Source organism: Theobroma cacao, chromosome 1 (assembly GCF_000208745.1).
Source record: "Theobroma cacao cultivar B97-61/B2 chromosome 1, Criollo_cocoa_genome_V2, whole genome shotgun sequence".
NCBI lineage: Eukaryota > Viridiplantae > Streptophyta > Magnoliopsida > Malvales > Malvaceae > Theobroma > Theobroma cacao.
The window spans coordinates 1,132,908-1,153,861 of record NC_030850.1 but is presented as its reverse complement, the minus strand read 5'-3'; the positions used below and the strand labels follow the sequence as shown (position 1 = coordinate 1,153,861).

The 20,954-nt window shown below is 32.6% G+C and overlaps 2 protein-coding genes across 2 annotated transcripts; both read left to right on the top strand.

The window, feature by feature from the left end:
* Positions 6,314-12,629, top strand: LOC18610834 (protein MICRORCHIDIA 2). The gene is made up of 17 exons (XM_018114245.1): positions 6,314-6,656; positions 6,757-6,831; positions 6,928-6,962; positions 7,056-7,134; positions 7,226-7,315; positions 7,529-7,604; positions 8,103-8,181; positions 8,316-8,444; positions 8,808-8,906; positions 9,242-9,346; positions 9,438-9,587; positions 9,884-9,976; positions 10,353-10,404; positions 10,493-10,604; positions 11,529-11,846; positions 12,123-12,165; positions 12,277-12,629. The coding sequence occupies exons 1-17, from the start codon at positions 6,386-6,388 to the stop codon at positions 12,370-12,372; spliced, it is 1,902 nt and encodes a 633-aa protein (XP_017969734.1). The 5' UTR covers positions 6,314-6,385; the 3' UTR covers positions 12,373-12,629.
* Positions 12,924-18,431, top strand: LOC18610833. Its single transcript, XM_007046725.2, has 13 exons — positions 12,924-13,122; positions 13,289-13,447; positions 13,541-13,792; positions 13,890-14,009; positions 14,268-14,348; positions 14,603-14,698; positions 14,891-14,986; positions 15,433-15,486; positions 15,586-15,789; positions 16,340-16,465; positions 16,793-16,858; positions 17,009-17,308; positions 17,685-18,431. The coding sequence occupies exons 1-13, from the start codon at positions 12,934-12,936 to the stop codon at positions 18,159-18,161; spliced, it is 2,220 nt and encodes a 739-aa protein (XP_007046787.2). The 5' UTR covers positions 12,924-12,933; the 3' UTR covers positions 18,162-18,431.

Below are 20,954 nucleotides of genomic sequence, written 5' to 3'. Positions count from 1 at the left end.
ATAATTGATGTTAAACAACATAAGAATCATCTTATGAATTCTGATTGAATTCTCATACTGACTTAAAATTAATGTTGTTTTTTTTCTCTTATGCTTTTGGCCTTGCAGTGCATTTGTCAATATCAAATTCTCTGTTGGTAGAAGTTGCTGCTGAAAAGTGTGATTACATTAAGTTTTAGTACAATTTTTTATTATTTGCTCTGTAGTTTTAATTTATTCATCTATTTTCTTGCTTAAGTCTTGACATTATTATCTTTCAAATCTTATAAATAAGTTAGTCAAACCAATTAAAGAGTCATACCTTATCAAGGTCGGTTAGAGCAGAGGTGGGCCAGAAGTTAATATACTAATTTAATTAATTTTTAAAATAAAATACTAAATCAACTGGTTTTGTCAAATCCAATGAAAAGTTCGTTGAAATTCTTTTCAAATCTATAACATATTTAAAATGACGCCCTAATGAGGTTTCCAAAGTTAACCACGTGAAGGATAAAGAAAGTAAAAGGGAAAATATGTTGACGCAAAGAGAGAGAAAGAGAGGGGTGCAAAAAGGTCAGAGTAAACCGCGTGAAGGGCAAATAGAGAGAAAGAGAAAAGATGCTGAAACAAAGAGAAGGGCTGCAAAGAGGTCTGTGTGTTGCACACGGGTAATATTCTAGTGCTAGTAATAATAATCCTATCCAAGTGCTTTCCTCAAATATCTCAACACTCAAACGTTGCTCGCATGTGAGTTTGATAAGGATTGTCCATAAACTGAGCTAGCACATGTGAAGCATAGGCTATGTCTAGCCTTATGAAGATCAAAATATAATAATTTGTCTACAAACTTCTTGTAACAAGTAGCATCTGTTCCTTGACTATCAGCAAATTGCTTAGTCTATTTGCAATTATAATCTATTGGAGTACCTAACAAGTAATTCTAGAATATATTTCTTTTGGCACATTAAAATATCTTGAATAGATCTAATAATCTCAATATTAAGAAAGTATTTCAGCTTACTAAAGTCTTTTAAGTTTACAATATGATACCATATGTTTTATATCGTAAGATATATATCGTGTATCGTAAGATATATTTTTGATATTTCATCAAATGTGATATAAATATGTATTTTTTTATTAATATTGTATTTTACAATACGTATCACGTATAATACCATATTGATATTTTTATTAATAATATATAAATTTAAATAATATTTTTATTAATTTATTAATTAAAAACTTAAAAAAACACTTATCATGATAAAGTCAAAAAAGAAATTCAAAATTTTTTAATTTTTTTGTTTAAAATATAAATTTTAAAAATTAAAACTTATAAAAAATAATTTATATGTTTTAACTAAAAATAAATTTTTAATAATTAATTAATTTAAATTTATAAGAAAATATCAATCCTATGATACATGCATATTATATTATAAAATATATATATCCTGTATGGTATGGTAAATTTTCAATATTTAATTAAAAATTATATTATTATTATTTTTTACTATTATCATATNTAATTAAATACTATATTGTTATTATTTTTTATTATTATCATACAACACAATTTATCAAGTATAGTAAATTATTATTATTTTAATATTATTATATAATATAATTATAATTTATGTTTATCACATACAATATAATATAATACAATTTATCACATAAAAAACAATATTGATAATTATTTTATATCTTCACAACTAAAAAATTTTATTTTCGAAAAAATAAAGCGCTCTCTTGAAACCTTAATTTCCAATCTCAGGGAATAAGAATTAAATGAATGCCGCCAAAGACAAAAAAATAGCGGCCTCTCAACCTCGTAGCGGTAACTAGTAGCGACGATGAAGGCTGCACCTAAAGGCCCTGAATTGTTGTGACTCAAAAAGTGTGCTTAGTCACAAAACCACCGCCACCACTGCAAATCTCCGGACTCGATATGCCGCAGAGCTCAAGGGCCATAGAGCCATCAGTGTTACCTGTCCGATGAAACCCTAAAGTCTCGAAGTTTCTAAAAGGTGGGGATTTATGCCGTTGGCCCCACCCCCAAACCTGTTTTCCAAGGTTTGCCTTATAACAAGTAATTCAATAATATATTTATCACAAGCTAAATCTTGAGCCATGACCAACGCATGGGTCCAATGGGCACAACCCACTAAGCTTAAGTAAGCATCTTTATGTGAACCTGTTCATTGTTCTATCAATCATACATCATCATTTCTAAAACTACAATTCGTAATTCTCAACTATAAATACTTAAATAATATACCATGGTAATCAAATACACATATTTGTATTATCCCAAAATAATGTCATCAATAACCAACTCATAATGACATCATCAATCAAAATAGACATATAATGTTTACAAAATAAATTTTAGTAATTCACATCAAGTATACATGCATAAGTGCAAAAAATCCTTGATTACCAGCGGAGTGACTGGGTAAGGATATTGCTACTAGATGCCTTGGTAAACCTACCAAAAGGTGAATATAAGTGGATACTTCAATTTAGGTCCCAACCACCTCCAAATTTGTCTTTGTTGATTTTCTTTTTGATCGACTCCAAACTTCAACTAATGCTCCAAGGGAAATGTGGGGTCTCGTTGGAACCTTGGTGGATTTGTAATTGAATTTTTTTGGTGAGGATTAAAACGGGAAAATTTTATTTAAGAGTTTTCAAGCTACTTTGAATAGTTTATCTCTCTAAACCATTCAGCTAGGGAGAGAAAGTGCAAAGAGAAAACTTTTTGAGGGTTTTTGAGGTGAAAAGGTGAAAAAGCATGAAAAATTATATGAAAAAAGTGTATAAAAACATGAAATTTGAAGTTAATATGAGAAAGTTATGGAGGTTTCAATGATGGCCTCTATGGAAGATGAAAAATTTGCAATGGAGAAAAGAAATGAGAAGAAGAATGGAGAAGGTGCTGCAAAGTAAGGATATTTATACATAGGATTGACAAAAGTTTCACATATTTACGAAAATGCCATTAACAAGTTGACTTTGTCTTTCCCTTTTTTTTGGTGCAATATTTTACTCTTTTGATATTGAGACAAGGTCCACAATAGATTAAATGTACTCGAGTTCACGAAAACTTAAAAATTTAGACTCGATATTTAAAATTATCATTTTACCCATAATGTGAAAATTATTTTTATTTTATTTATTTTATTATTATATATTATTTATTTACTTATTCTACTTACTTAGACCTTAATAATATTAGAAAACCTACTTTTAAGAGCTCACTAAGAAAAATGACAAGATTACCCCTAATCCATGTCCTTGTGTTTATCTCAAGTTATGCGTCCATAGAGGTCGAAGTTTCACAATATTTCTTTTGGCACATTAAAATACTCTGAATAGACCTAACAATCTCAATATTAAGAAAGTATTTCAGCTTACTAAAGTTTTTAAGTTTATAATATAATACCATATGTCTTATGCAGTAAGATATGTATCGTATATAATAAGATGTATTTTTTATATTGTTTCAAATATAATATAAATACATATCTTTTTTATTAGTATCGTATATTGATATTTTTATTAATAATATATAATTTTATTAATTTATTAATTAAAATTTAGAAAAACACTTTTCATGATAAAGTCAAAAAAGAAATGTAATTTTTTTAATTTTTTGTTTAAAATCTAAATTTTAAAAATTAAAACTTATAAAAAATAATTTTTATGTTTTAAATAAAGAATAAACTTTTAATAATTATTTAAATTTAAATTTATAAGAAAATATCAATCCTATGATACATGCATATTATATTATAAAATATATATATCCTGTATGGTATGGTAAATTTTCAATATTTAATTAAAAATTATATTATTATTATTTTTTACTATTATCATATAACTAGGATGGTGCCCGTAGCTACGTTACGAAAAAGATCATAGAAAATATTGACTATGTTAGAATAAATTTCAATTTGGTACCTTTAAAAGAGTTTGTAGAGAAAACAATATTGTATTAATCAACTGCATGAATGTTCGGTTTTTACTGATAGAGGAAAAAATAAATTAGAATTTATTTAAATTAATTATTTGCTTTGATTTCAATTATTGGAAACTCGCACCTATATATATGATTATAAAACAGTAAAATATTAAGAAACGAGATAGTATATAACATGTACTATTGGTAGATTAAGATAAACAGTTGTACAATATAAGGCAACCGTATAATATAAATATCCTATCAATATAAAATAATTACTAATTTCTAATAATATATCTTTTATATATAAAATGAATGGTTAAAGGTTGTCATATTTAGTTGATTTATTTGTTAAATGATGCTATGTGTTATGTATATTAAGAAATTAATAAACCTTCTTGACTTTTTTATTTTATTCAATGAATTAAATGGATATTTATTGAAATTTATACATTCATGTATAAAAAAGATGTCTAAATACTATGGATTCTGGTTTATGTAGAATAAAAGGATATAAACATAAAATAATATTAAATTACAATTGATAAATATTAAATGAATCTATATTCTAAACATTTAAAATTAAAAATTATTGTTTTCAAGTTCTTTTTACTTAAATAAATAAAGATAAAAAAACCCTTTATATGTAAAAAAACAACGCAGCTTTAACATAAGGTGTAAAAAAAAATTAATTCAATTGATAATGACAATCAATTGACCTAATTAGTTATCATATTTAAAACATAATTTATCCAAAAAAAGACGATAATCCTATCAAAGATTATTAAATGTATAATAAACTATTAAGAAATGAGAAAGTATATAACCTATACTATTAACAGATTAAAATAAACAGTTGTAGAATATAAAACAATATTATAATGTAAAGATCCTACTAATATAAAATAATCAGTAATTTCTAGTATTATATGTTTTGACTTCAGAACACTGGCAACATGTTAAACCCATTGTTGCTAGCCTTAAAATCTTAGGCTTAGTAATGCTTTGTCTCCTTGCAAGATGATAAAAAGTTCCTAATGTGATAATTAGATCTCCTTACAGTTTATATACTTTTTCCTTGCAATTACTTATAACTGTTAGCTGAGTAAAGAGTTAATTGTTCTTTAATTATATGCCCTCCCACCTCCACCTCTAAAAAAGAGTTAATTGATTTATTTATTCAATGATAACTGTGTACCATGTATATTGAGAAATGAGTAGGCCTTTTTTACTTTTTTATTTTGTTCAATGAATTGGATGGATGTTTATTATAATTTAAAAGATTATGTACAAAAGAGATGTCTATATACTATAGATTCAGGTTGATGCATAATAAGAGAATATAGACAAAAAATAATATTAAATTGTAATTGATAAATATTAAATGAATCTATCTTATAAGCATTAAAAATTAGAAATTATTGTTTTCAAATATTTTTTACTAAAATAAATAAAAGTCAAAAAGAAAAAAAAACCCTTCAAATGTCAAAAACAATGTAGTTTTGACATAAGGTGTAAACAAATTAATTTAATTAAGAATGACAAATGTCAATCAATTATCCTACTTTTATATAATGAATTGGATGGATATTTATTGAAATTTAAACATTTAAGTATAAAAGAGATATCTATTTACTATTGTTCAAGTTCATGCAGAATAAGAAAATATAGATAAAAAATAATATTAAATTATAATTGATAAATATTAAATAAATCTATCTTCTAAGTATTAAAAGTTAGAAATTATTAAAAGTAAAAAAGAAAAAAAAAAACCCTTCAAATGTAAAAAATAATGTAGTTTTGACATAAGGTGTAAAAAAATTAATTTAATTAAGAATCATAAATGTTAATCAATTGACCCAATCAATTATCCTACTTTTATATAATGAATTGAATAGATATTTATTGAAATTTAAACATTAATGTACAAAAGAAATGTCTAAATACTATAGATTTAGGTTCATACAGAATAAAAAAATATAGATAAAAAGAATATTAAATTATAACTGATAAATATTAAATAAATCTATCTTTTAAGTATTAAAAGTTAAAAATTATTATTTTTAAATTTTTTTATTAAAATAAATAAAAGTAAAAAAAACCTTTTTAAATGTCAAAAATAACTTATTTTTAACATAAGATGTAAAAAAAATTAATTCAATAAAAAATAAAAAAAAATATAATTAAACGGCGTTTATCATTCAATTGAAGATTCAATTGAAACAAATTGAAAAATATCGAAACATCGTATTTTTATATATATTATAAATATAATTTATCACGTATAATATAATATAATATAATTTATTACGTATAATACAATATTGATAACTATGTTATCTCTCCGCAATTAAAAATTTTTATCTTCTTAAAAATAAAAATAAAGCGCTCTCTCGGAACCTTAATTTCCGGTCTCAGGGAATAAAAATAAAAAAAATGCCGCCGAAGACAGAAAAAGAGCGGCCTCTCAACGTCGTAGAGGTAACCAGCAGCGAGGATGAAGGCGTCGCCCGAACTGTCGCGACTCAGAAAGTGTGCTCAGTCACAACACCACCGCCGCCACTGCAAATCTCCGGACCCGATATGCCTCAGAGTTCAGGGGCCATCGAGCCGTCGGTATTACCGTCCGATGAAACCCTAGAGTCTCGAAGTTTCTGGAAGGCGGGGAATTATGCCGTTGGCCCCACCTCCAAACCCCTTGTCCAAAGTTCGCCGTCTAAGTTTTTTTCTTTTCACTCTTTTCTTTATATGTATTAATAATATTTTTGGTATCGGATTGATTTTTTTTGTAAAAAAAAAAAATTAAGGTTCATTGGAGCATGCGCGTGTACATCCGAAGTTTCTTCATTCAAATGCGACGTCGCATAAGTGGGCATTTGGGGGTAACTGGAAATTCCACTAGCTGAATTCTGGAAATAAACTTTTGTTTATGTGTGGATTTTTTGTAATCTGTATAAAATTTTCCCTAAAAATTGCAGCAATTGCTGAGCTAATGGACAATGCTGTGGATGAGGCAAGCTTTAATCTAACTTATTTGTCAGTTAATCTTTAATAACGCTGTTGAATTGGTTTTTAATTGTCATTTTGTACCTGCCTGTTTTTATAGATTCACCGCGGTGCAACTTTTGTAAAGGTTGATAAAATTGATGTAATGAAGGATAATTCTCCAGCTTTAGTTTTTCAAGGTATAATAATATTACTTTGTGCTTCATTTTTCTCTCTTAGAAAGATGGTGGTTTATGATGCAAAATCTGAATTCTCATGCTTACTTTGCAGATGATGGTGGAGGAATGGATCCTGAATTGATCCGGAAATGTATGAGCTTGGGTTACTCATCAAAGAAGTCAAATACAACAATTGGACAATGTAATTCTTATTACTTATCTTGTTTTATCGGTTTTTTTTCCTTGACCAAATGGTTTTGTTTATCGCAATTTTGTTTTCAGTTTGTTAATGTTCAATTTTGTGGTTATTGTCCTGAAATGATGGCTGATAGAGCAACTCAACATCCTGCATTCATGTTCTACATGACTCCAAATATTTGTTTATGTTGATTTCAACATGAATATATTTTTGCAGATGGCAATGGATTTAAGACAAGCACCATGCGACTAGGTGCTGATGTTGTTGTTTTTAGTCGCTCAATTCGTGCAAGGTATTACTTCCTCTGTGGTGAAACACAGATTCCTATTCTTCTGTGAAGATGTTTAGACATTCTCTAAAGGAGATTTGTCTTTCATTTCATATGTTGTGTTGGATGTGTTGCGTAGCTCTAATTGGTTTTGAATGCATGGGATTTGAAATGTACTGTCTTTGCTTCTATTTTTGTCATAGAGACTTTAGGCTTTTAGGTGATGGAGATAAATATGTGTATCTCTGCAACGTAGTCACCCCATTCAGGTTACTCCCTTAGGCAGACAGGAAAGGGTTTACTGATATCTGAATTTTAATATAGCTAAACCTTTCAAGGTTAGAATCAGAAAATTTTGGGCAAAAAGTGCTATTTGTGTCTTGAATTTTATCTGGTTTAAGCTGCTCTGCCCCCTCTAATCGAAATGCTCCTTCTGCTTCTGGCTCTTATTTTACTACTAGTACTAAGTAGTATCTTTCAATATTCTGTGACTCTTCTTTTTTCTTCCCAATATGTCCTTAGCAAAGCGACACAGAGTGTGGGACTTCTATCTTACACCTTCCTACGCAGAACTGGGCTGGATGATGTCATTGTTCCAATGGTAATTCATTGTGCCCTTTAGTGTTTGGGGACTTTTTTTTTTTTCTCATCCCTTCAAGGAGTTAGGTTTTGAGGATTTGTATGAATTTCTAATGTCTACAACTCAACTGCTTTCCTGTTTCACTTCGTTTGCAGATTGATTTTGACATTTCTGGTCATTGGGCAGAGCCAATAATTTACAGCTCACAGGATGATTGGTCTTCTAACTTGAAAACTATCTTGGAATGGTCTCCCTTTACATCAAAGGAGGAACTGCTGCTACAGGTTTGCGAGCTATTCTTTCCTTAGTAAAGTGTGGCTTACTTTTTTGTTAGTCTTGTTCAGAAGTACTGCCAGGAATGACTATTCTGGATTCACCATGTTGAATGTCTAAATTAAATCCGTAACATGTCCAAATTTTAATATTATTTAGCAATAAGGTGTTTTTTAATTAGGAAGGAATTAGAATTACAAAGGCCATTCTGATTCTGAGACAATTACCTCCTTAGCAAATTAATTAAATGCCTACAAAAATGGAAATGAAGTAGTATAAAATACTAGAAGAGCGGCTAAATGCACTAGTCTAGCAGTTGGCTGCAGTGTGTGCTCCTTTTCCGCTAACAAGCCTTTTTCTTCCTGCATTTCCAGTTTGATGATATTGGACCACATGGAACAAAAATAGTAATATACAACTTATGGCTGAATGATGAAGGCATATATGAACTGGCTTTTGATGATGATGATGAGGTACGTGCTTGGTGCTGTAAACCACAAACTGTATCTAAATTTATTCTTGTGGTATAATTTTAGCAATATATCTTGAGAAGCAACATGCTCCAGCATTCGCATGTTTGTGCTCAGACCTAGGCATTGGATCTCTCAATGCCTTTACTTATGAATTGAAAGCTTTTGATAACCCTGTCATTTCAGTATTTATGAGGTACATGTGTACACACGTTTATATTTGTGTATCAGGCATATCTTTTGCTCTTCTCTTTTTGGTGATTTCATTACTACATATAATAGATAAAAGAATTTTAACCTCAAGGTGTTTACTGTTTTTCTCTGTTCTTTTTCAAAAGGATATTCGACTGAGAGATGAAGCTCTTCGTGGAGCTACAAAATTGCATAAAAAGATTGCTGAACTTCAATCCCATATTTCTTACTGCATCTTGTATTCGTTGAGGGTAACATTTCATAGTTTTGGACTTATTTAGTTTGGTTGAAACTGCTTGATATCACTGGACTCATCAAATCGTAGTTCTTTTCCCTGCCTAGGCATATGCTTCAATGCTGTACCTCAGAAAATTTAAGAATTTTCAAATCATATTAAGAGGGAAACCTGTCCAGCAGTTCAATATCGCTGATGAATTGAGGTATCCAAAGGTTGTAACATACAAGCCCCAAGTAGCTACTGGATTGAAAGAGGTAAGAGATAGTTTGCTAGGATATTTTCTGTTGTTTTCACCTTTTTTCTTTTGCATGTGTGTTTGAGATAGATTCCTTGTCCCACCTCTTTTTTTTTTTCCTTAAATGTCATCCATTTTGAAACTTTCTTTTCCCTGCTGCTGACAGTTGTGTTCTAGTCTTCTTATTTCTTTCTCGTGCTTCTATTCTTTGCTAGATTTACTTTCAAGGTTGTTACCTTCAAATCTAAATTTATTATTGCTACTTTAGAGATAATGTTTACTTTGGAAACTTATGGAGTTCTTCTTCTAATATAGTGTGCAGTGGAAACTACCATTGGATTTATAAAAGAGGCCCCTTCTCTTGGAGTTTCAGGATTTAATGTCTACCATAAAAATCGCCTTATCAGGGTATGTTTTGATACTAGTCATCTTAACTTTTCATTCTTTTTTATCTATCTAATTAGGTGCTACTATATTTTTATGCTCTGATGATCTGACTATAGATCAGTATCATTTAAGTCCTGTATGAATACAACGTTTTAAACTTTGAATACTTATGGAACTTAAGGTTTTAAACTTTGAATGTTAGTGGAACTTTGGTGATGTTAGTAATGCAACCAATTTCAATGAGTTCAAGTTTGCTTGAAAGTTTGGTACCTTGGAAATTTGAAGCTATTTAGAGGACTTTCTGCCAGTTGTATGATAAGGGGTTCTGCATGTTCTGAATAATATTGACGTACTTGATTATGTTACTGATTTAGCAAGTCTGTTCACATTGATGTAGCCCTTCTGGAAAGTGACTGGCGATGGCTCTTCTAAAGGGAATGGTGTTGTTGGTAATATGCTTTTTCTCTAGATTTTTTTGTTAGGTATCCACTCACTTTTTCTGTTACTTATATTATGGCTTCATTGCTTATATTGCAGGTGTTCTTGAAGCAGACTTTATAGAACCAGCGCATGACAAGCAGGATTTTGAGAGGTCATCACTGTCTGTCCGGCTGGAAAATAGGCTAAAACAGATGGTCGCAGATTACTGGTTTGTTCCTTATCATACATTGCTTTTAGATTGCTATTCAATTTTTGTAGACCCGAATGACAATTCTGAGGTTTTTTGTGAGGGGGGAAAGGGGGTGGGAGGTCAGTATTGACTTCTCCATTTGATAAACTTTTCATTACAAGATGAGGGTATTTTAAAGATTATCTCACAACTGACAGCTAATTCTTGTTTGTATGGTATTTTAAAGAATATCTCACATGCCTCCTCTCAACTTTCCTTTAGCGTTACTTGAAGATTTCTAACTCTTCTTATATGTACTGGCTGGTCTCAGTTGGGTGCAACTATATGTATGAGACATAATTGGCATTATCTTCATGAGCACTTATTTTTGTTGTTTATGTTCTTGATTTGCTGAACCAAGGTGAATATTTCTGGAGAATTTGAATTCTTAAATCCTTGTTCTTAAAACAGCTGGCATAACTGAGGAAAATGTTTTTTCCTTCACAACTAGGTTCTGAGGTGTTCTGGTTAGTCCAGTTGATGATACAAGGGCTTGCATAAGTATAATAGTGTTTTGACTGACCTTTAAGTACTCGCAGTAGCATGTCTGGAATCGAGCCTCTCTTTTATAATTTTTCTTGCTTGAAATAGATTGGATTTTTTTCTGGGCAAAACATCTAGATTCCATCCTAGTTAAAACTGTTGCAAGTGGTCTATGAATGATAAATAAGAGGTAAGCAGATAGCATAGTCCTAAAAGACGTGCTATTTGTCCACCATTTTCTTGGACACTATTGGTAAAATATTTACCTATACAATCGTTGTTCAAATTTATAATAGAGGAGCCTTAAGTTTTACTGATTACTTGATTTATTTAATCATGATTCTGTATGCTTTTTGACTCAGATAGATTGAGGTTTGTTATTACTATTTTGACTAGATGGAGTTTGTTCTTGTGAGACAGGAGAAACCATTGTCACTTGATCGGGTATCAGGCCTTAGTTTCCTCTGCACGTGATAAGCAAAAGGGGCACCCTGGTCAACCTCCTGTTGTGCATGCAGCAAGCATGGAGAAGCATTTGCCTTCTTATCAGCATAATATTAGTTTTAATTTGCAGGCAGAAGTTGATGACCAAGCTGTTCATATTCCAGGCGATGGCAAGCAGGATTTAAGCGACAAGCAACCAGATGTCGAAGTTCCTAATGGACTCATGTCAGAAGATGATCTTGAATCCATGTCGGTTGATCAGATATGTGAAGAGAACATAAAACTTTTTGGGAGGTAAAATTTCATGGTCAATGTAGCTGGTTGGGAGTTTCTATCAATCACATTGTATCTTGCGTATCTCTCATTCCAATGATAATGTCTGTGCACTGGGTTCAGATTTCAAATGTAGCATCTGTTCTTAGATTCCATCTTCAGTCATTTCCTTGAAGATTTCTTCTTTGTTTCTCAAATTTCAACTTACGTTAACTAAACCGGTGGATGCTTAATTAAGATTTACCACTTACTATGCATCTATAATTCGGTTGAGCCTGATGATATCCTCTGATGCAGGTGTGAGGAACACAGAAAGGAGGAGGCTGAATTGAAACAGACGGTATGTATTACTTACGAATGAGTCCTTCTGGCTTTGAAAGAATGAATACTTTTGTGGGCATCAATTAATAAATTTGGTACTAAATTCTTTTACCATTCGTGGAAATCATAGATCGACAAACTGGAGAAGGAGTTGGAGGAAATGAGAAAGAAGTGTGCCCAAATTTCCTCACTCCTGGAGGCTAAACAGAAACTGAAGGTTAAATAAAACTCTCAACCCAAAACTTAAAGCTGATCTTCTCTACTAGTTTTATTGTTTATTGCTTCGTCAGCATGGAAGGAACCATTTTTGCACCCAAGCTACCCCATGATGTAAAGTTTATTCTTGTTCCCTTGATGTATATAGGTATGACTTGCCCCTCAAAGCATTGCCCTGTATTTATCCAGTTAATTCCTATCCTTTGGAGGATTACATAATGGGCATTCATTACTTCAAATTATACTATATAGTTTCTATTCAAACCATTTTGTGTATAATTTTTATTTTTATTGTTATTTTTGTCCCATAAAATTATTAATATATTTAAATAATTTTAAATTAGTCTATTTATTCATATTTAAAAGTAATTTTGTAATTTTTTTAATAAATTTAACAATTCAATTTTTTATCTAATTGAATTAGAATAAAAAAATTAAAACTACAAATGCTGTCGACACGATTCTTCTGATTTGGGTCATATTGTTTAGATTGGGTTTGGGCCCGTTTCTTTTCCAACATCTTTTCTCTTATTGACCGGCTCGAGCCCTAAAGTCCAGTCCAGTTCAGTCCATGGTTTGTCTCCCACAGTTGAACTCGAACCGCCTCTATGTTTCCAGTGTTTACGTCTGTTGTCAGCTGTACCCATTCAGCCATAGATCCGTCAACGGAGCCGCGACTCCAACTCTCGGAACCACCATGAGGAAACGAGATTTAGCTATCCTTATGCTCTCCGCCTTCGCCATATTCTTCTCTCTTCAGGTTCTTTTACTTCCATTTTTAGTTTGTTGTTTATCTCTACATTTACTTTCTATAATTATAATATCCACTGAACTCAAACCATAAACCCTAGAAACACCTAGGCGCTTCAATTCCATGCTAATTTTACTGAGTTGACTTTTTTTTTTGTTATTATTTTTTGGTATAGCACGAGGGAGATTTCTCGTTTAGAGAAGCGTGGTTTCATTTATCCGATGAACATCCGATCAAATACGAAGCGGAGCGTCTCCCTCCACCTATCGTGGCCGATCTAAATGGCGATGGAAAGAAAGAAATTCTCATCGCCACTCACGATGCCAGAATTGAGGTTATTCATTTTTTTATATAATAAATTAATTAAAACAAAAAAAAATGAAGCTTATTGTAAAGAATAAATTTGATTGAATTTGGAACCTACTAGGTATTGGAGCCGCATGCGCGGCGTGTGGATGAGGGGTTCAGTGAAGCGCGTTTGCTGGCAGAAGTGTCCTTGTTGCCTGATAAGATCAGGGTTGCTTCCGGTAGACGTCCTGTGGCCATGGCCACTGGTGTTATAGATCGAACTTATAAGACCGGACAACCTCAAAAGCAGGTTCTTGTTGTTGTTACTTCGGGTTGGTCTGTCATGTGTTTCGACCATAATCTCAAAAAGTTATGGGAGAATAATTTGCAGGTCTGTATACTTTGCTTGCTTGTATTTGATGTTTCTGTGACTTGTTTGTCAAGTGGTTTTGGTTCTGATGCTTTTGGGGTTTTGTGGTGTTGGACAGGAAGATTTTCCACATAGTGCACATCATAGGGAGATAGCGATTTCAATAAGCAATTACACCTTGAGGCATGGGGATTCAGGTTTGGTCATTGTTGGTGGGAGGATGGAAATGCAGCCCCATGTATGTTTGCTAAGTTCTCTTGTTGTAGTAGCATTTATTCTTTCTCTTGTTATATTCTCGAAATCTAGCTGTACATTTCTGTTCCTTGAGTCAGGGTTCTGAGAACTATTATGTTTCGATTGTATAGGAACCATTTTTCTTATCACTTGTTAGTGTCCCGGTGTTTAATATTATTAAGACCTGGATATATGATGTGTGAAGTGGATTTTTTGCATTACTTCTCTTTGATTTATTAACAAGTTTCATTAACATTTTCAGATATACCTAGATCCTTTTGAAGAAATTGGGATGGCTGAACGAAATGCTGAGCAGCATAGAAGAAGTGCGAATGAAAAGGAGGTATGGATGTATCATTGTCCATTTCTTTCTCTGCTACTTTAGGGTTTTTAAACTTGTCTAACAAATACTTAAAAACCGATGTTTTCGCATTAACCATCCGTACTTGTCAAAGTTGGACATAGTTTTTATTTTCTATTATCTCTCCATGTGAGAATGATTGCCCCAATCTTCATTGGACAAAATGTGCATCATTAGGAATAAGATGTCACTTCTAGTTCCAGGATTTGAATACTGATACCTTGTATCCTTAATAGGCTTCTGAGAACTCTGGAACTGTGAATTTACGTCATTTTGCTTTTTATGCATTTGATGGACGAAAAGGTGGACTTCGGTGGTCTAGAAAGAATGAGGTAACTTTTTTTTTTTTAATTTCATCATTATTTGTCTGTACACTCCATTTTGCAATTTGGCATATCTTTCACCATATGTTTAGGTTTTGAGAAAATGTATATGCGTATTTATAATTCTTGTCACCTGGTTGCCAGTGTGGTGCTTTAATCACCTATCTTCTCAATGCTAATATGATCATTTTGTTGGTTCAGAATGTTGAAGAACATTCTACAGATCCATCACAGCTAATTCCACAACATAACTACAAGCTCGATGCGCATGCTCTGAACAGTCGTCATCCTGGTGAGGTATGCTTTAAATCCATCTGGATAATTATATTGTCTGAAGGTGGATATAACCTTTAGCTGCTTTGGAGGAAAAATATAATAGTAGCTGAAATCTTATTTGTAATGGGCTCATCATGGTCCTAGTGAAATTATAGGCAGCTGATTTTTTCCAACTTGGTGTCTGTTTTCTGGTCACATCATCCATTTTTTTGAGTCAAATTTTCATCAAATACAAGTCTCAATTCGTCAGCTATAAGAGCACACTTTTGCTCACAGGGTTGTACATTTTGTTGAACTTCTGACTAATCTAAGTTCTGGCTATTTTTCTAATTGTGTCGATATGTTTATTTGTTAGAGAACTTCCCCTACTCTAGATGATCGCTTGTAATAATCCTTTTGAAATTGTTCTTTTCCAGTCTTGTCGAATCTTTCCCAAGTATAAGTCTCTGATACATGTTGAACTGTAGTTTGAATGCAGGGAATTCAGAGAATCAATCCTTGGAGTTATGCCACATCATTGGGTAAGCATGTAGTAGTACATGCTAATTTTGAACATTTACTCTGTTCATTGTATTCTCAAGTATGTGAGAAATTCATGTTAAATCTATCTTTTTCACTAGGATAGGAGAGAAGATACGTTGTTGAAGTTGTCACATTTCAAGCGGCATAAGAGGAAAACATTGAAAAGAGTACCTGGAAAGTCGACAACCTATCCTTTTCACAAGCCTGAGGAACACCATCCTCCAGGGAAGGATGAAACAAAAAAAATTTCAAACTTGATTGGAAAAGCTGCGAAGTATGCCAGTTCAGCGAAATCTAAGAAGGTAAGTTTGCCAATGTGGTATGCATACTGCTGTTAAACCTTCCTTTTGTAGTTCATAAGGGTTTGGACATGAAGATGTTTTAGTTATTTGGTTGGTTTTATTTTAGTTGTGATGCTGATCGACACGTAGTTCAGGAACAGCACCTAACATTTGTCTTATGCACCTCTTTTCTTTTGTTTCTCTGTTTTTCTTTGTTGCATAGATCTTTTTTTATAGCTATAATGCATCATCTAACTGCACCCTTTTGCTGTTGCACTTAGCCAGTCTTATGCACTAGTACGCCCAACCCTGTGATAAACTTATTTATTGAAAGCTTTCAGTTACATCATATGACCACTCAATTTTATTATCATATCAGTTTGTCTTTAGTGACTTCCAGATATATTACAAACTGAAATTTTTGTTACATAATGTTTATGAAATATGTTCTCAATAATTATTTTATTATTTTTACCTTGATCAACTATCTTCTGCTTCATATCTAAGAGTATGAAGCATAAAGTACATTTATAAATGCCTTCTAATTTCCTTATTTACATTTTTGATGCAGCCAATGTCTTATATTCCAACCATAACAAATTACACACAGCTCTGGTGGATTCCTAATGTTGTTGTGGCCCATCAAAAGGAAGGGATAGAAGCTGTTCATTTGGCATCTGGTCGAACCATATGCAAGGTGACCTTAAACCCACACTCTGTGGTTTTAGATATAAGAAATCTTGTGGTCTCTGAAATCTGCTGAAGTAATATGCCATTTGTTTGTCTGACTTTCTTTTAACACCTGTTAATATGAAATGCTACTTTTGCAAACTGAAAAAGTCAGCCTGTGTCTTGATCTTATCTTCAGCTTTTTCTTTTTTCTTTTTTTCCGTACATCACGAAATATGCATAACAATGTTAAATTGAACTTCTGTTAGTTTTTAAATACAGTTTATTCATGCTATATATCTGGATCATATATTGCCTAACAAATTGATGTGTAATGTTTTATTGATTTCATCAGCTTCATCTTCAAGAAGGTGGCCTTCATGCTGATATTAATGGGGATGGAGTCCTAGATCATGTACAGGTGAAGGCTGTTCCCTTTATCTTTTTTTTTTTTAAGATCACCTTGTACTAATTGTTGTTTGTTGTGAGTAATGCATATGTAAGAAGAAAAACTGCATTAGTACCAAAGTGCTAACTACTTCAGGTGTGACCATTTATTCGTTCTCCTCAGGCTGTTGGAGGAAATGGGGCTGAACAGACTGTTGTGAGTGGATCAATGGAAGTTCTGCGACCTTGTTGGGCTGTGGCAACCTCCGGAGTGCCAGTTCGAGAACAACTCTTTAATGCTTCAATATGTCATCATTCACCTTTCAATTTATTCCAACATGGAGAGTTCTACAGAAATTTCGGTCGAAGTACAGATGTTGCCTCTTTAGAAGTGGCCACACCAATTCTTATCCCTAAAAGTGATGGGCATAGGCATCGTAAGGGGAGTCATGGTGATGTTATTTTCTTAACAAATCGAGGAGAGGTATGCTGTTGTTCTGAGTCTAGTTGCTTTCTGTAGCTACCTTGAAAATTGGATTGAATGCATTTGAATTCAGAATTTTTTTTTAAAAAAAAATTGGAAAAAAAAAGCATCTGTTATTTTATTTGAATCTACAACTCTGAAGTTTATAAAAATATATTCCTTGATTACAGATTTTTTTGGGAGTGTTTGTTAAGTATTTTATCAGGCAGAAACCATCCTTATTTCATGTTCCCTGTGAACATGGAAATGATTGAGGTCATTTACTCACATTTGGTCAAGCGCGCATTGTTGCATTTTCTAGTCCTAGGCTGCGAGATGCATGTTACATTTTATCTATATGCTGAAGAGTTAGCAACTTCTGTGCTAATCCTTTCAGGTAACTGCATACTCTCCTGGCTTGCACGGGCATGATGCTGTTTGGCAATGGCAGCTCTTGACAGATGCTACATGGTCAAATCTTCCCTCTCCTTCCGGGATGATGGAAGGCGGTACGGTGGTTCCAACCCTGAAGCCGATCTCATTGCGAGTGCATGACAATCAGCAAATGATCCTTGCAGCAGGAGACCAAACAGGCGTAATTATTTCTCCCGGAGGTAGTATATTAACATCAATCGATCTTCCTGCTCAACCCACCCACTCCCTGATCTCTGAGGATTTTTCAAACGACGGGCTCACCGACCTCATTCTCGTGACCTCCAGTGGAGTATACGGGTTTGTCCAGACCAGGCAGCCGGGTGCCCTCTTCTTCAGCACACTGGTTGGCTGCCTTTTACTTGTGATGGGAGTAATCTTCGTCACTCAACACCTGAACTCAATAAAGGGAAAACCTCGTGCTTCGTCTGGCCCTCGGTGAAAAGCAGTCGTTATATGTCCAGAGGCATGACAACCGTGTAGATCATAGGACATATGGATGAAAAAGAGAAAAAAGGGTGTAAGAGTTCGAATTCTCCGGGAACAGGAAGAGATCAAAGATTCATGCAGACATGGATTTAGAGGGGCGAGCTCATGTAACTATTACAAGTTGGAGAAAAGTTTTAATTTTGTTCTTATTGAAAATTTAAATTAATGTTACTTAATCCGAAAAATGGGAAATTTAATTCATATCTCATTTTGAATTTAGTTAGTGTCCGTGTCACGGTTTCACATTTTTAATCAAAAAGGTAGGCATACCTGTTAGAGATGAAGAAATATTTTTATTTACAAGTTATAAATTCATCTCCTAAATGTTTAAGAAATTCATCCCTTCTATTTCAAGGAAATCCTGCAAGTTTAATACGTTTGGGTCTATTTTTTGTATCCGAAAACAATGCACCTAGTCTTAGCTTAAAGTATGGTACATGAAAACGATAAGGGTTGCATTAAATCTTTAAAATTTAGACAGAAAGCAGCCATTAAAGAAGATTGTACTGGATGATCCCTAGAGCTTGAAAAACCGAGGAGAGAAGCAGGAAGGAAAGGAGGCCCATCCTTGGATGGATAGACAGATCTCGTGATCTGATCTCTTCCGAGGCGACAGCCAAGTAAATTCCCCCTGGAACCTGGATGGAGGCCTCGGAGTCTAAGCACATGCAGGTCGTTTAAATATTGACAGCAGCCATTTTCGATGTTTCTGCTTTTCTGGTCCATCACAAATCCCAGTTAGTAACCGTGTACATTTTACCTGAGGCTTGTCATAGGCCGGAAAAGTGTCCGTTCCACAAGTATGAAATATCTTGAAAAGTTTGTACAATACACGTGAACTGAACGTTATATATTTTTCAAGTTAATCTTTTTAAATAAAATAATAAAATCATCAAATCAAATAAAAAAATTTTAATAAACTTACAACTTTACGAGAATACTTTTTGGAGATAAAATAATTGTTTCGTGATAAAAAGTAATTGCTTCCTATTCTTATAATTATTTCATTTAATAGTATATGCCCCATTTTTTCTTTTTTGTTTGTAATTTTTAGGGAACCTTTTAATTTTGTATGCTATGTTTTCCAGCTGAGAGATTGTTCAGCCAAACCAATATTCACAAAATCTGCGGGGAAAAGAAAAGGCCCTTAAATGGAGTAATAGATTAGGGATAGCTTAATCAGAAAGGGGAGGGTATGAGTAAGAATGATCTTGAAAGTTTCAGCGTCTCAATTAAAGAGCAATAATTCTTTTGCCTTGAATGCCAAACATTGTTGGTACGAATGCTTTCAGTCAAATCCAACTTCATTGAATCACACTTTACATAATGGCCTTATCAATTATAGTTTTTTTTGTTCTGTATCGCTCTCAAATCAAAATGACCCAAAAGAATTTAAGTCTTGAGAAATACTTTTAATGTTTCGGATTTCACATTAGTATAATTTTTAAGCAAAAGTCTTGTTTAATTTGACAGATATATCTTCTTGGATTAAAAAGAACCGTTAATTTTTTTAAAAAAAATTCAAACAACATGATGAAAGAGATGGGAATGGGTAAGAAATCAGCATCAATTGCGAGAAAAAAGGCTTTCATTAGTGGCATTACGAAGCATATTAATATAAAATAATGGCAAAAGGGTGGCAAGGGAGAGGCATGCAAAAGCGTGATGTTGCCACATTACTATTTTGGGCGGTGCATCCCTTTCACCATGCACTCAAACCGGACTTGTTTTCTGATGGTATTTATGCTCTGCTTGTCCAATCGAGGTAAACTCCCTTTCTTCCACCATGCCATCCACAGTGTTTCTTGATCATTATTCCTCTCTTTTTCTTTTTCTTCATCTTCAAATCATCTTTAAACAATGGGATTTGGATTGGGATTTGGGGGACTCGTCCTCAATTCTCTTTCCATTTCCATTTTAAGAGAGTAAATTGGAAGTTGGCAGCACGTTTAACATATGATAAATTATTGATTTTTGGAAGGTTTAATCACTCAAATTGATACTACAATCCTACTTTTGCAAGTTATTATCTGTCTATATTATTAGTGGGCGATCAAAATGCTCATTTTATGATATCAAAATAAGCGTTGTGCTCATCTGTTGGTCCCTTCGAGAGTTTTTTTTTTTAAATTTATATCACATAATAAGTCTGTGTTCTTTACACGTGAGAAAGAATACTAAAATGATAATAAAAAAGATTAGATATTCGTCTTAAAAAGTAAACAAGTTATTATTTTTTTACTTTTTACACCTTTTGGGATACTTCAAATCATTGGTGTGCTTACACCATAATAGGATAATTTACTCAGAAATAGACACGTACAAAAGTACACATTTAAAATACAATTCAAAAGTCTAACAAAAAAAATAATAATTTTGAAACTATACATCAAACATGATGTACAATCAAATGTCAAAAAAGATTTTCTCCCTCATCTCTTCGAACTCTTCAAATTTAATGAAAAATTATGACCCTTGTGACCTCCGAAATTGTACTACAAGGTTTTCGTGTGCATTTTGCTTAACTTTACCTTAAGATTAAGTACTAACTACTAAAGATAGTTGACCAAATATGGATGTGGACATCCTGCACCAATTAGTTAGAGTTGCATCATGTCAGAGAAATAGCTGATTTTACAATGTAATTGTCAGAAATGAAACCAAAAGAAAATCGTAATTGAAGCACTTGCCATTTGGAATTTGGTCCATAGGCCACAAATAAGAACAAAGAGCTCAAGCACAAGGG